This window comes from Salmo trutta, chromosome 29 (genome assembly GCF_901001165.1).
Source record: "Salmo trutta chromosome 29, fSalTru1.1, whole genome shotgun sequence".
In the NCBI taxonomy this organism is placed as follows: Eukaryota; Metazoa; Chordata; class Actinopteri; order Salmoniformes; family Salmonidae; genus Salmo; species Salmo trutta.
Genome location: NC_042985.1, coordinates 35,264,298 through 35,280,566, shown reverse-complemented (window position 1 = coordinate 35,280,566; position 16,269 = coordinate 35,264,298). Strand labels below are relative to the sequence as shown.

Sequence of the window (16,269 nt, the reverse complement as noted above, 5' to 3'; positions counted from 1 at the left end):
TAATTATACTTCAGTATTCCATAGTAACAAAAATATTATTGACATTCGCCCAATCCCAAAAATGTCAATGATGAAATGCTAACCGTGTACCTATGTTTGCCCTCTAGTTGTGTGCTTTTTCTTTGTTTGCTGAAATCCATTCCTTGAATAAACGTGAATCAAATACAACCACGGGCTGTTTCCTTGTTGAGATTCAATTGGCACATGTGCAATTGCACTGAGTTGCCATCTTACAGCAATGAGCAAACAGTCAGTGGTTGTATTTGATTAACGTTTCTTGAAAACTAAACGACGGAAAAGCACCCCAAAGAAAAGCAAAGCTAAAAGGTGTGTTTTAAGATTTCTTTTAAATATGTCCACAGTTTTGTCCTTCCTCAGGGTCTCTTGCAGGCTATTCCAGATGCTGGGGACATAATAGCTAAAGGCTGCCTCTAGGTCCTAGGCTCATGAAATAATATTATATCGATTTTTTATTTAACTAGGCAAGTCAGTTAAGAAAAAATTCTTATTTTCAATGACAGCCTAGGAACAGCTGCCTTGTTCTGCGCGGGGATTTGATCTTGCAACCTTTTGGTTACTAGTCCAACGCTCTAACCACTAGGCTACCCTGCCACCCCAGATATCTGACACCATGTATCTATTTGTAAATAAAAAAATATATAAAAATGTGTTACTCTAGGTAGCGTTAGAACAGCCTCAATTCATCCGGGCATGGACTACAAGGTGTCGAAAGCATTCCACAGGGATGCGGGCCCATGTTGACTCCAATATGTCCCACAGTTGTGTCAAGTTGACAGGATGTCCTTTGGGTGGTGGACCATTCTTGATACACACAGGAAACTGATGAGTGTGAAAAACCCAGCAGCGTTGAAGTTCTTGACACACTCAAACCGGTGCATCTGCCACCTACTACCAGACCCCGGTCAAAGGCATTGAAATATTTTGTCTTACCCAATCACCCTCTGAATGGCACACATACACAATCCATGTCTCAAGGCTTCAAAATCCTTATTTAACCTGTCTCCCATCCTTCATCTACACTGATTGAAGTGGATTTAACAGGTGACTTCAATAAGCGATCATAGCTTACACCTGGATGGTCTATGTCATGGAAAGAGCCGGTGTTCATAATGTTTTGTGCACTCAGTGAGCAATATGTTCAGAACATCAAATCGCCTCAGCATCGTGATAATATCATAAGGTCTGTGGGCATTCTCAGCCCTACCTGTAACGAGGACATTTACACGTGAATCATTTAGAAGACACTCTTATCCCAAATGAAATTCAGGAGTAACGGCACATCAACGGATTCTTTTACATTTTCTTCGGCTCAGGAATTTGAACCAGAGACCTTTCACTTGCTGGCTATAGGATTAACACACATCATGCCTTCCACCCCGAGGGATACTTATTTGCAAATAGTCTCACATGAACTGGGAGACGGAGAGAGGAGTGGGAAGGAAAGTGAACGTGGAGCACACAGACAGGCAGATGGAGATGGTGGAACCTTCACATCTTCAATTCAAACCTGTCCCCTCCATGCACAGTGCTACACTGCCACAGGACCCAATTATCCCGTGCTGTCCATAAATTCTGCCCGTGTCACAGAGATTAAGGACCCTTATCCGTCAAGAGCAGGCGGCCTGTTCCGACTGGGTAGTGTCCTTGTGCACTAGATGACATGAATGCATCATGCTGGATAGGCCTCAGTGCACCGCATGGCACGCAGCCTCCCACCAGTGCTTACGCATTACACGCTGCACAGCTGTGAATAATCTCTAGTCGTTAGGTCTCTGCCTGCTTGTTCGACACGTAGGAAATATGCCTCTCATCAGACACGTACGAAGCGTGTGTTCATCCGACAGGGTCTCTAGCTGGCTGCTGTGGCAACTGATCACGGGCGACAACTCAGGTCGCCGCTGAGAGAGAATAGAGGAGAAGAGAGGATATGTTGCTCTCCCTCCCTCCATCTGTCCCTCCCTCCCGCCATTCTTCCCTCTCGATCTATCTCTGTCTGGGTGTAATCTCTGGGTCCAGCTGTGCCCTGTTAGAGGAATCTATGGAGGAATAAAAACATTCGGTGTAGGCTCGTTATGAGCGCCGTCCGTCTCTCTCCAGGATCCCCAGATTTATAGACTGGGCCTAAAGCACCCTGCATCACTCGTTCACTCTCTCTCTCTCTCCCGCACTCTCACTCAACACTCACTCTCCTTTAGTAACTTATTTACTCACTCACTCACTCACTCACTCACTCACTCACTCACTCACTCACTCACTCACGCACTCGTTCTCTCACCTGCCCACTCACTCACTCACTCACTCACTCACTCATTCACTCTCTCTCTTTCTCTCTCAATTAAATTCAATTCGCTTTATTGGCATGACGTAACAATGTACATATTCCCAAAGCTTATTTTGGGTATTTGCAATATAAAAATAAATCAAAATGAGAATCAAAATTGTCAACGGGACAACAGTAACAACAATAACCAAGGGTCAAAATAACCATACATTCAACAATAACAATAGGCATACAGTAGAGTACATGTGCAGGTTGATTGGTCTGTCAGACACTGTCCCTCAATTTATAGCAGGCAGCAATGTAGTGCGCTGACAACCCACAACTCTCTACGTCCTCCCCCAACAGGACGGGTAGCCTATCCTCATCAGAGAGGTCTTTGAAACCTTGAATAAGGCTTTCAAATTTGGGAAAATGACACTCTCTAATTGTTTTATATTTTTTACGTTTTGTCAGGAAATGCAGCTCCGTCTCAGGTTCTGCTGTTGTGCAGTGGTTGCACAGCCTTTCCTCTACAGGGAGCCAGGTTTTCCTGTGTCTACCTTTCTAAATGGCAAGGCTGTGCTCACTGAGCCTGTACTTTGTCAAGGTTTTTCTAAGGTTTTGATCAGTAACCATGGTCAAATAGTTAGCCACAGTGTACTGTCGATTTAGGGCCAGATAGCACTGCATTTTGCTTTGTGTTTGTGCTTGTGTTTCCCAATAAGCAATGTAGTTTTGTTTTGACTGTGTTGTAATTTGGTTTATTCTGATTGATTGGATGTTCTGGTCCTGAGGCTTCAGTGTGTTAGTAGAACAGGTTTGTGAACTCAGCCCCAGGACCAGCTGTATGAGGGGACTTTTTTCTTTGCTCAGCTCTTGGCATTGCAGGGCTTGGTAATGATATGAGAGGGGGTCACTATATTTTAGATGTTTCCAAAACTTAATTGCTCTTTTTTGAGTTTTTATTATTAGTGGATATTGGCCTAATTCTGCCCTGCATGCATTGTTTGTAGTTTCCCTATAGACATGTAGGAGAATCTTACAGAACTCTGCATGTAGGGTTTCAATGGGGTGTTTGTCCCATTTGATGAAATCTTGTTTTGCAAGTGGACCCCACACCTCGCTGCCAAATTTGAATAGGTATTTCAATTTGAATTTGCTTTTTAATGGCGTAGAATGCAATGCGTGTTTTCTCTCTCAGTTCATTCACTGCCTCATTAAGGTGTCCAGTTGAGCTTATTTTTAAACCTAAGTAATTGTAGTGTGTACAGTACTCTATATATTTTGTACCAATTGAGAACTTTGGTCTAATTCCCTGAGATCTGGATCTTCTCTGGAAAATCATTATTTTAGTCTTTTTGGGGTTTACTGCCAGGGCCCAGGTCTGGCAGTACTGCTCTAGCAGGTCCAGGCTCTGCTGTAGGCCATGTGCTGTGGGTGACAGCAGGCATAGGTCATCTGCGAAGAGTAGACATTTAGCTTCTGAATTGTGGAGACTAACACCAGGGGCTGAGGATTTTTCTAGAATAGTGGCCAATTCGTTAATGTAAATATCTCTCTCTCTCTCTCTCGCGCTCTCTCACCCACCCACTCACTCATTCATTCTCTCTCTCTCATCCAGTCGTTCTCACACACTCTCTGTCAGCCAGGGTGGGGTGGCGAGAGGGAGGAGGAGCAAAAAGATGGACGGATGAAGGATGGTAGAGAAAGAAAGAGGCCCTCAGGGAGTAAGTGAGAGTGTGGAGAGTAGAAGACCTGAAAAGGAAGAGGCCAAGCACCAAGTATATCAACCCAGATAAGGAATAGGATGTGTGTGTGTCTCCAGTATACAAATAGGCCAGGCCTGGAGACACTGAGACTGTGGGGCTGATGGATGTCCTTCCCTGTGTGTTGTTGAGGCAGGGTATCGATCGAGACAGGGGGAGAGAAACACGCCGAGCGATTAAGACACTGTGGCGACACCGACAAAAGAACAAAGTGTGATTGATACCAAAATCATACCCGTCCCCCAGCCCAGGCTTTCTGAGCAACTCACGGCCAGCTAGGAGATTGATGTCCTCCGTCGCAGTGCAATTCAGATGGCCTGAGGAGAGAGAGAGGGAATGGGACTGTGTTTGTGTGTGTTCCTGTGTGTTGTCATCCATCTTGGTGTGTAGGCTACTGTGGGTTTGTTCCCCCTGTGTGTGTATGTGTGTGTGCGCACGCATGTGTGTGTGTGTGTGTGTATTGGTTCCATTGGTCCCATTGAAGACAAGTTGAACTGCAGCCTATTGATGAAGAAAGTAAAGTGCAGAGAGAGAGAGAGAGAGAGAGAGAGAGAGGTAAAGAGAGGTTCGATACATGTATTTAATCAGAGGCTGAGCTGAGAGCCACAGTGCTGGTCACATCCTGTAGAACAGGCCAGTGGTTTATCAGTGTGCTGTCTAAGCTGTCTGACACACACTACCCCTGTGTTCCCCACAGTCTATCTCTACTCTTCCTCCCCCCGGAGGCCTCGTACAAGGCCAAGCCTTGTCTCCCTATGTGAGATAGCAGTCTGTCTGTCTGTCTGCGTGAATGCAGTTTGGTATCAAACTGCATTGTGTGTGTGTGTGTGTGTGTGTGTGTGTGTGTGTGTGTGTGTGTGTGTGTGCTCATGCATATGTGTCTGTGCGCGTGCCTGCGTGTGTGTGTGTGCTCATGCATATGTGTCTGTGCGCGTGTGTGTGTGTGTGTGTGTGTGTGTGTGTGTGTGTGTGTGTGTGTGTGTGTGCGTGTGTGTCTGCGTTGCAGGTAGTTAATCATGAAGCCTCTGTAGATGATTATAGACTGCTACATATGCTGAAGGTGACAAGGAGAACTGCTCGGCTATATATTATAATATTATACACCGGGCTTCATCTTTGATGCTCGATGAATAAGATGAATCCCCCTATGTGAGACAAGCCCCTGCCCTCACTGACACACACACACACACCATACATGTACAGTTTAACCTCGATCTCCGTCTCTCACACACAAGGACTTACTCACACGTTTCTCTCATTTCTCTGCCAGCACTGCTTTCCTCCACATTATGAAGCCCTAGTAAACGATGTGACACATGTTCAGATGCCAGTACAGAAAGTAGATTTAATATGGAGCGCAGCGGGATTCTATTTCAGCTTCATACACAGATCCAGACATCTGTGCGTAAACAAATCTTAGGTTAAAGATGAATGTAGAAACACAGTTCCTAGTACTGTGTGAAGCGGCAGTGTGGGAGACAGAACAGGCAGAGACAGAGACAGAGAGAGAGACAGAGACAGAGAGACAGAGAGAGAGAGAGAGAGAGAGAGACAGAGAGACAGAGAGAGAGAGAGAGAGATCACCAGGTCAACCAGAGGAGGCTGGTTTTGGAGACAGAAGCTATAGGAGGATGGGCTCATTGTAATGGCTGGAATGGAATCAATGGAATGGTACCAAACACATGGAAACAACGTGTTTGACTCCGTTCCACTGATCCAATTCCAGCCATTAGTGTGCGCCCGTCCTCCCATAGCTCCTTCCACCAGCCTCCCCTGAGGTCAACCCTGTACACGCAGCAGAATTCAAACATCAGCTGTTTGAAACATCAAAGAAAGACAGGGTAAGGAGCTCAAGGTAACGCACTCACTCTGTTCTCTCTCTCTCCCATCTCTCTCTCTCTCGCTCTCTCTCCCTCTTTCTCTCTCTCTATCTCTCTCTCGCTCTCTCTCCCTCTTTCTCTTTCTCTATCTCTCTCTCTCTCCCCATCTCTCTCTAGCTCTCCCCCTCTTTCTCTCTCTCTATTGCTCTCTCGCTCTCTCTCCCTCTTTCTCTCTCTCTATCTCTCGCTCGCTCTCTCTCCCTCTTTCTCTTTCTCTATCTCTCTCTCTCTCCCCATCTCTCTCTAGCTCTCCCCCTCTTTCTCTCTCTCGCTCTCCATCTCTCTGTCCCCCTCTCTCCCTCTTGCCCTCTCTCTCTCCTTCCCCTCTCTCTCTCTCTCTCTCTCTCTCTCTCTCTCTCTCTCTCTCTCTCTCTCTCTCTCTCTCTGTCTCTCTCCCCTCTCTCTTTCTCCCACTCTTGCTTCCTATCTCTACACCCTCTGTCTCCCCCTCTACTCCCTCTGGATATGCCTACTGGAAAAATAAAGAAAGCTTTGTTTAATGACAAGCCTCCCAGTCGCTCACCAAGGACCGGAACCTTGGCTCTGTGGAGCCTCTCACCTCTCTGAGTGGGTTTGTGAAGGGGTTTGTGTCAGGCCCAGCCAGATAACAGAAATCCTTGTGTAACAGTGAATAGAACATCATGTTTGGTGAGAAAAAGGCGTTGGAGTTTTTTTCTGAAGCGTACAGGATTTCCTCTCTCTCTCTCTCTCTCTCTCTCTCTCTTTCTCTCTCTCTCTCTCTCTTTCTCGCTCTCTCGCTCTCTCTCTCTCTCTCTCTCTTTCTCTCGCTCTCTCTCTTTCTCGCTCTCTCTTTCTCGCTCTCTCGCTCTCTCTCTCTCTCTCTCTTTCTCGCTCTCTCTCTCTCTCTCTCTCTCTCTTTCTCGCTCTCTCGCTCTCTCGCTCTCTCTCTCTCTCTCTCTCTCTCTCTCTCTCTTTCTCGCTCTCTCGCTCTCTCTCTCTCTTTCTCTCGCTCTCTCTCTTTCTCTCGCTCTCTCTCTCTTTCAATTCAATTCAAAGTGCTTTATTGGCATGGGAAACATATGTTTACATTGACAAAACAGCTGAAATAGATAATAAACAAATGTTAAATAAACAATTAAAAATGAACAGTAAATATTAGGAATAGAGACATTTCAAAGGTCAGATTATGGCTACAGTATATACAGTCTCTCTCTCGCTCTCTCTCCCTCTCTCTGTCTGACCCTCTCTCTCCCTCTCTCTGTCTGACCCTCTCTCTCTGTCTCTCTGTCGGACCCTCTCTCTCTGTCTCTCTGTCTGACCCTCTGTCTCTGTTTCTCTCTCTCGCTCTCTCTTTATCTTTCTCAAACACAAGTAAACCCAACCAAACCTCTCCACCCCCCTCCATTCAATGCAGCTGCAGCCTATAGGGCCAATACATTACCCCCCTCCCCCTCCTGAAACAGCTGCCCCTGCTCCTCCCTGCAGATGCCCCCCCCCCCCAGGCCCCTCCCATCTCCAGGAATAAAACCTGACCGCTCACCAATCACACTGATCAATGAGCCCATACACACTGCTCATCTGCTCTGCTTGTATAATGGACTGACTCTCTCACACTGTTGATGCTGGTTAACAGGTTACACTAGTTAGTTAGCTTCATTGTCATCGCAACATCTGTTGCATGGGTTTGCAATGTGTGTGTTTCATTGCGGGTGATACGCTTAATATGTGTTTGTGGCAGTGTTTGCGTTTGTGTGTGTGTGTGTGTGTGTACCTGTACACACATTCCTTGTTTTGTTATCCTTCCATGCTGATACTGTATGCAAATGAGCTCTCCTGGCGTGTGGTAATAACATCTGGGGTTAATTAGTGTGAAATGATTTGTCTTGTTCCTCAGATTCAGGGGCTCCTGTCTCAGTACTTCTCCATTTGGACCTGCTGTGCTTTCCGTGAGGGAGTCTTCTCTTTCATATCCCCGTCGCTCTCACCGCCTCCCCCTCCCCCCTTCCTCGCTCTCCTCCTCCCTCTGATACTCCATGAATGCTTATTGTTAATCCGTAGCATGCACAGCCTCGCATGACAAGGACGTCTGAATGTTGAACGTGCTGTTGCGCGCTATGTGACGGAGGGCTAAGAATCATGCTACAGCGCACAGGACGTAACCGTCTCCAGTGTGTCAGAGCAGAACCAGTGGACATCAGTCAGTGTGACGCAGCTCTCCCCTGAAGTCCATTCAGCCTAAACAGGCCTGTTAGTTGCAGGTAGTCCATGTGGCCTGTGCTCAGTGTAAATGACTCCATTACTGCTTGCCTGAATGGCTTATTTATGAGCCTGGTCGCTAATGCAGCAGTTCGCAGGCAGCCCAGAGACGTCATTAAGAATGAGAGAGAGAGCTGGAGTGGCACTGAGTCCGACAAGGGACACAGAGCAGGTACAGCAGATTGTAGAGCGAGAGAGGGGGGAGGGGGGGGGGTGTTTGTCTCTGTGTGTGTTATGTGTTCCTGTGTGTTTGAAGGCCAAAAATAACTGCTATACTATAAATGTGCGGCAGGAGAAGCAGAGAGGGAAGGCATTTTACTGATACCATGCAGAAACTGAGGTAATTTGAGGGAACATACTTTTCAGGCTGGAGGACTGAGATAAACGTGCCTGTGTGTGTGTGACAGACAGAGAGAGAGAGAGAGAGCAAAAGAGAGAGAAAGGGGAAAATCTGCCCTGATGTGTGCTCTGACAGGACAGACCTAGCTTCCTTCCCTCTCTCTCCAAGGAGCGGCTTTTTAACCTGACATTTATTCTCGGCTATGAGGAGAGAGGTACGTTACAGGGTGAGGGTCAGCAAAATATCTTTATGAGAAAGGGAGGAGGGGAACAGGACTAGAGGGAAAGGAGAGGTGAAATGAAGGCTAGAGGAAAAAGGTATGGGTTTATATGGAAGGGGGGCAGTCATAGTGGTGTGGATGGGGAAGAGAACAGAGCAGAGCAGTGGCATTGTAGAGAAGTTAAACACTCGCTTTGAAGATGGTGAGCAAGAGCACCAGTATTGAAGAGAGAAGCCGGAGAGAAAGGTGAGGGTAGGCCAAGGAGCGGGCGGCTGGGGCAGGTGTCGCAGGGCCAGGGCGTGGCCAGGGTAATGAGTTTGCTCCTTTGCCAGGTGCGTGGGGAGATGAAATCCAGCAGTTGCAGGTGGTGACCCCAAGGGCATGCACCTGCTCCGTCAATTACTGCAGTTGGGCACTGCTATCCTACACAGGGGCAACCCCGGTCGGGGGCCAGGTCTACTTGGAGCTGTGTGTGTTTATTATCGCCTATAGGGAGTCTCTACATCCTAGGCAGAGGGAGAGCTTTAGCCATATTAGAACTAAGCGTTTGCTTTGAAAATATTACAGATATTTAATTATGGATATTGCAGCCTGCAAACTGAATTGCACACTGTGATCGGTATGGTCCAGGGCAGACTGGTTGAGGCTGTCGAGCCTTTAAGACTGCATTCAACCAGCCCAGTTGGATCCGTCTGTGGAATGGCAGGTATAGACAGTAGCCATGGACACGTTCCGTTGCCAAACGTTGTCGGCCGTTCCAAAATGTTGTGTCTTGCTGAACACACCCCGGGGGAACTGTGTGAGCAGGCCGTCTGGCGGAGGTGTCCACTGGGGGGTAGGTGTTCCCTCTGGCAGCTCTCTGGTTCCTCTAGGGGGCCACTGTGAATCACACACCTGGCTCAGTGGCTCTCGGTAGAGATAGGCTTATGGAGACGTTAGCTGCCTGTGGAACCATTACTACCCCAATGCCCCCAGTTTCCCATTGATTAATCACTCTGTCACTATCTTCTCTCTCCCTCCCCCTCTCCCATCTCCATAGACTTGATCTAATCCTGACCAATCGTGCTGGAGCATAGCAATAGGCTCCGTTCCCTCAGGCAGCCTCATAATCAACCCAATTCTGCTATCCAGGGTATGTGTGTGTGTGTCTGTGTCTGTGTGTGGATTGGGTGGGCGTGCAGTGTGTGGGTCTAAATGAATACTATATTACATTTTATAAAAACCTGTAGGGGAAAGTGGAGGGTGTAAGCGAGATTCCTGAACAATCATTGATGTATGTGTATCTCTGCCTTGGCTATGCATCTGTGTGCGCGCGTGTGCTGTATGCATGACCACAGTATATGTGGGTCTCAATACGTGTATGAAAATATGCTAATGGTAGAGGAGGAGGGGAAACGAGAGTGGGTGGAAGATATCATGTGTGAATAATATCTGGGTTGCATAAAGCTTTTTAGTCTTTCTCCATCTTGGCTTTGATTTAAAAAATATTTTTGCAACCTTTATTTAGCTAGGCAAGTCAGTTAAGAACTAATTCTTATTTACAATGACGGCCCACCCCGGCCGAACCCGGACGACGCCGGGCCAATTGTGCGCCGCCCCGTGGGACTCCCAATCGCGGCCGGATGTGATACAGCCTGGATTCGAACCAGGCTGTATCTGGTTTGGCTGTTCAGTATGTGTTGGTCGTTTTGTGTGTCGTGTCTTCGTGTTAATGTTAGTGCGCGTGTGCTTACTTTGACTAGAGTGTGTAGTGTATTGTGTCTAGTGTGTGTCTTTGTTTCAGTGCAGCAGATGTTACGGCAGATTTCAGGGTCTTGGAGCCAGTCAAGGAGAAACATTTAACAGCAAGCCTTGAGTGACACCCTCCTTTATCTAGCTCCCTCCGACCAATCTACCTCTCTTTATTTACTGATTGGCTATGGGGCCGGGTTGTCTTACTGTGTGTGTTTCTGTCAAGCTTGGTGTGAAAAATGTATCTGTAAGGGTGTTTCCTACATGTGTCATTCCATGGCTCTTCATCTGTGTGTTACATTTGATGTGCTTTTTGGACAGAATTCTTCCAGTGTGTGTGTGTGTGTGTGTGCGTGCAGCAGTGTGTCTGTGAATCAGTTTGAATGCGAAATCTCCATTTCTCACCTCACCTCCAGTATCTTCATCATCATAGATCATTCATCAGTCTCTCCCTGGTGTTTTATGTAGACTCAGCTCTTAGCCTGGCGACTCTCCCCCCCCCTCTCTATCGAAGCAGTCCCTTCACAGAGGACACTCAGACCCACATTACAGCTGAGTGAAACTTTCCATCCAGCAGTAGAGAATGCTGTCTGATTCCGCGGCGTCTCGCTGACTTCCAAGATCCAAACTCTGAAGTGGTTCTTTGTCAGATGATGCGATGCGGTGATGTCACGCGTTTCTGAGTGCACTCTCTTTTTTTCTTCTCTTGGATATCGCACTGTCATCTTTGCCTTCCTCTAGTTCTTCTCCCCTTTTTTCTCTTTTTCTCTTTTTCTTCCGGGAAATTCCCTTTGTTCTTAGCCTTCACCTCTGTCCTGTTTATTCCTGCTCGCAGCCCCTCCCTTACCGCTCTCCTTCCTCTTATTCCATCTCTCCGTCCACCCCCCCCTCATTTCCCCCCGTGTCTCCCGCTCCCTCTCTCCCTTTGTCTAAACTAGGCACTTGATGAGGGCATTCTCCCTGTCTGTCGTTGTGTGTCTCTTATGTATATAGTATCAATCCAGCCCTTAAGACCCCCTCCACTTAACCCCTATCACAATCTCACATCCATCAACCAAACAATTATCTGCATGAGGTCATACGTGACCGGGGATTTTCCTGCTCAAAGAACACCATCTACTGCTAATGTTGCCACTGTACCACCGCTGCTACGAACATGTCACGACTTCCGCCGAAGTCGGCTCCTCTCCTTGTTCGGGCGGCGTTCGACGTCACAGGTCTTCTAGGCGTCGCCGCTCTACTGTTCATTGTTCCATTTGTTTTGTCTTGTTTTCCCCGCACACCTGGTTTATATTCGCTAATCACACTACATATATATTCCCTCTGTCCCCCCCCCATGTCTTTGTGTGGAATTGTTTTTGTTACGTAATTTTGTGTGACGCACCAGGCTGGTTTTTCTCCGGGTACCGTGTTCACCCGTGGTATGTTTAATTGTTAAACATTTTACATCATTGGGACTTTGTCGCGCTTTTCACTTTTGCCATTGGCTGGAGGTTTGTTTGACGCCGTTGCGTCCGTCTGTTGTTTGCTTCTGCCAAATAAAGTGTGCGCCTGGTCACGACTCTCTGCTCTCCTGCACCTGACTTCTACACCAGTAGCGCACCACCTGACAGAACAAGCCTGATCCTTTTAGTTTGATAAAAAGACACAATAATGATTGTTTTATTATTATTTAGGCTACAGTACACCAAATGGCAGTTTTATGGACCAGCGTTTGTGGTTACGTTGTTCATTTTTGAAAACCTTGGTATTGTATCGTAAATCATCTTCCCCTTTACAGTGGCTCCTCCACTGTCACCACACACACAGTCTCCGGGTCAGATAGTGCTGTTCTACATGCTGTACAATAGTAATCCGTTTCAATGTCAAATTGCTTTATTAGCAGGAGATAAGAATGCACAGTACGTATTGCCAAAACACACTTTGGAAATGGAATGATTCCTTAACAATATTAACATCCTAAAAAAAAAATGATCAAGATTGTCAACGCAACGACAGCCAGTAAAAACAATAGTCAAGGATGGGGTTGTATTAGAAATGAAAATCAAGAAAAAAATATAAATAAACATACAATGGACCAACCAATCCTCGAGTGATGCGTTGGTAGTCATGCACCAGGGTTAACTGTATTTTATACTGGGACTCCCAGACTAAGCTCTAGATGTAGGCCATGTCCTCGAATTGATGTGACCTAGAAACAAAGAGTCAAGGAACATTTTCTCTTCAGGTGGTCTGGGGATTCAAGTTTTTTTTTTTTTACAGGAGTTTGTGTGTGTGTGTGTTCACGTTCTTGTGTGTGTGTGTGTGTATCCCCTCATCCAGTCCTAGTCTTGGCAGTACTGGGAGTTGTGGGAGCCACATCATGAATGTGTTTTCACACAGTCTGGACACTTGATTATCACATTGAATTATTCATGAACCACGTGCTCCCTCTAATCTCTCTCTCCCTCCCTCTCTCTTTCTCTCTTTCTCTCCCTCTCTCTCTATATTTCTCTCTTTCTCTCCCTTTCTCTCTCTTCTCCTGTACACAGCACTTTAGCCTCTCTGTTGTCACTCTAACCTAGCGTGGTGTTATTTAAAGTGTCTCTGTGTGTGAGCTAGTGTACGGGTCAGGGGCCAGTCACTGTGGGAGCCATATCCAACCTGACAGAACACACGAAAGCCGCAGAAACACATCAATAATTCACCTTTAATCAAGGACTCAATCTGCCCGCTGAGACCAGTGGGGTGGCAATGGATGTATTTCTCCTGTTGTGTGTCCATGGCCTCCCTGACTATTCCCACCATCTTTCACTTCTCTGGTTCTACCTATGTGAGTTGTCTGCGACAGTATGGTTAGAGAGTAGGGCAGACCCCATGTAGTCGACTGGTCTAATGTTTAGTCGATAGACTGTTGGTCGACCTAGATTTCTTTAGTCAAGCAGTCGCAAAAAAAAGACACCTGTCTTATTTTTCCACAGCTTCTATCTCAAGGCCATCAGACTGCTAAACAGCAATCACTAACTCAGAGAGGCTGCTGTTTACATTGAGACCCAATCACTGGCCACTTTAATACATGGATCACTAGTCACTTTGAACAATGCCACTTTAAATGATGCCACTTTAATAGTGTTTACATATCTTACATTACTCATATCACATGTATATACTGTATTTTATGCCATCTACTGAACCTTGCCTATGCCGCTCGGCCATCGCTCATCCATATACTTACATGTACATATTCTCATTCACCCCTTTAGATTTGTGTGTATTAGGTAGTTGTTGGGGAATTGTTAGATTACTTGTTAGATATTACTGCACTGTCGGAACCAGAAGCAAAAGCATTTCGTTACACTCACATTAACATCTGCTAACCATATGTATGTGACCAATACAATTGGATTTGATTCGATTTGAAGTAGTGTATTCCACACATCTGACTTCCCCTTTACTTCCCGAGCAACCAAACATTCCCCCGTTTCGAGTTCATTTGTCACGTCATCTGCGTCCATTTTGCTGTCACATGTGTAACGGCGTTCAGTTTTTTTATAACCAATTTATTAATATGATTATTATGATATGCTAGAGGTCAGGCCCTATTGGTCACATGCATGCGATGCATTTAACAGTTTTTTTTAACACATTTATGAATGTGCCGGTGGTGGATTGTCATTTTGATTTAAAGGCGTCAATGATTCTTAGATGTAGGAAAGAATATGTTTGAGAAAGTTATTTTCTGACTTGGCGCCACATCGATTGGGCGTACGTAGCAGGCAGATCACACTGCCGGTGGCGGACTGAGGCATTGCTTACGCAGTTTATCGCCTCAACTGCAAACTTCAACTTTCTCCCTATGTTGTTTTATTTCAGTTGTGTTTTCTCCCTTTCTGTTAAGTGGAGGGCTGGAGCACTGAATCGATACCCGTGGCTCGTCTGTTTCAGTAGGACAGCTCATCTAGCCAGGGCTGCTCGAATGCTTCGATATGCAGCTAGGGAATACTCTCTCTCTCTCTCCCCCTTCCTTCCTTCCTTCCTTCCTTCCTTCCTTCCTTCCTTCCTTCCTTCCTTCCTTCCTTCTTTTACTCCCTCACTCTCCCCCCTCTGTTACTTTCTCCTTACTTCCCTCCCTCCCTTCCTCCTTCCCACTTTCCCGCCCTTTCTTGTGTCCCCTCCCTCACCCCTGTTTGATTTCTCTGGCCTTATAAAACAGTAGTACATGCTGTTCTGCCCTGATCATACAGGAGAGTCCTCAGCAGAACTCAATTGATGTTAACGATGACAGTGATGATTAGGTCAAGATTTCACTGCTCAATGCAAAGCAGAGAAATGGGGAACGTGCTCAACTGATCTGAGATCTGTGAACATGGTTTTCTTTGTGGTTGTCTTTTCTTTTTCAAGTTTCAAGTTTTTATTAGTCTTATGGGCAGGATACACGTTGTTACTTGCAGGTTCCTTTTCAACAATGCAACAACAATAAGAAATAAGAAAAGATAAGAATACGAACATAAAGTTAATGGCTCAGTAGAATAGAATAGACATTTTAGCATAAGTATAATACAGGAAGGCACAATTTATAGTCCAATATTTACATATTTTGGGGAAGCGGGGATTGGGGGGCAAGTGTTTAAACTGTCCAGTATTTAGCAATCATAATAAGAGTCTGGTAGCAGCAGTTATGATGTGTGTGTAGCATGAGTGTGTGTGTGTGTGTGTGTGTGTGTGTGTGTGTGTGTGTGTGTGTGTGTGTGTGTGTGTTTGAGTGCATCTGAGCTATTGTCAGAAGGTGAGTGTAGCTGGTGCATGAAGTCAGGTGCAGGAGAGCAAAATGAGTGAGCAACGTACTTTACTCAAAAACCAAAGCACAAGGTAAATAAATACACTTGACCAATAACCAACGGTAAACATTACGCACGGGTGAACACAGCACCCGTCCAAAAACCAGCCATCATGAACCGAACTGAACATGAACATGGGGGAAACAGAGGGTTAAATACATGAACATGGAATTGGATAATGAAAACCAGGTGTGTAGAAAATAAAGACAAAACCAATGGAAAATGAAAGATGGATCAGCGATGGATAGAAAACCGGCGACGTCGACCGCCGAACGCAGCCCGAACAAGGAGAGGGACCGACCTCGGCGGAAGTCGTGACAGCTATGGTGTGAAGAGTCAAATGCAGGTGGTCAGTACAGGTGGTCAGTACAGGTGGTCAGTCCAGTTCAAGTGGTTCAAGGTTTTCTTTATGTTTTCTTCATTTTCCTGGTATAGCTTTTCCTGGTATAGTACGTTTACTTCCAATGGGAGTCTGTGCTTCTCTATTGTGGGAATGTGTTAAAAGTTCTCCTAAAGAAGCGCTTCCATTATTGATCAGATCCTCAATGCTCCAACGAACAGTAGTGGTGATGTCTAGCACAACAAAGACCAGAGAAACTCACTCAACTCACAAGGAATCTCTTGAAGGATCTGCTTCTGGGGAATGTACTGTAATTTGACCCAACGGCATCCGACACTCATCCGACACTCATCCGACATGCTTGAAACTGAAATTGACATGTAAGCGCCGGTATGTAACTGGCCCGAGGCCCGATTTTAAATCCACTCTAACAGACTAGCTGACTGACCCTGACCCCTCTGCTCCTCAGGAGTTGGCAGACATGCGCCACATCCACTCCAAGGTGAAGAAGCAGTACCAGGACAAGATGGCCGAGCTGGCCCACGCCAACCGACGGGTGGAGCAGCACGAGACAGAGGTGAAGAAGCTGAGGCTGAGGGTGGAGGAGCTGAAGAAAGAACTGGGTCAGGCGGAGGACGAGGTGAGCATCACACCACATTCACTTATACATGGGTACA

General features: G+C 46.3%; 1 protein-coding gene across 2 annotated transcripts in view; it reads left to right on the top strand.

Moving 5' to 3' along the window:
• Window positions 1–16,269, top strand: part of LOC115167478 (coiled-coil domain-containing protein 102A) — a 75,076-nt gene that overhangs the window by 38,593 nt on the left and 20,214 nt on the right. For both annotated transcript variants that reach the window (XM_029721919.1, XM_029721920.1), the window contains exon 7: window positions 16,062–16,232. In XM_029721919.1, coding sequence (XP_029577779.1) covers window positions 16,062–16,232 — 171 coding nt within the window. The remainder of the gene's footprint in view (window positions 1–16,061; window positions 16,233–16,269) is intronic.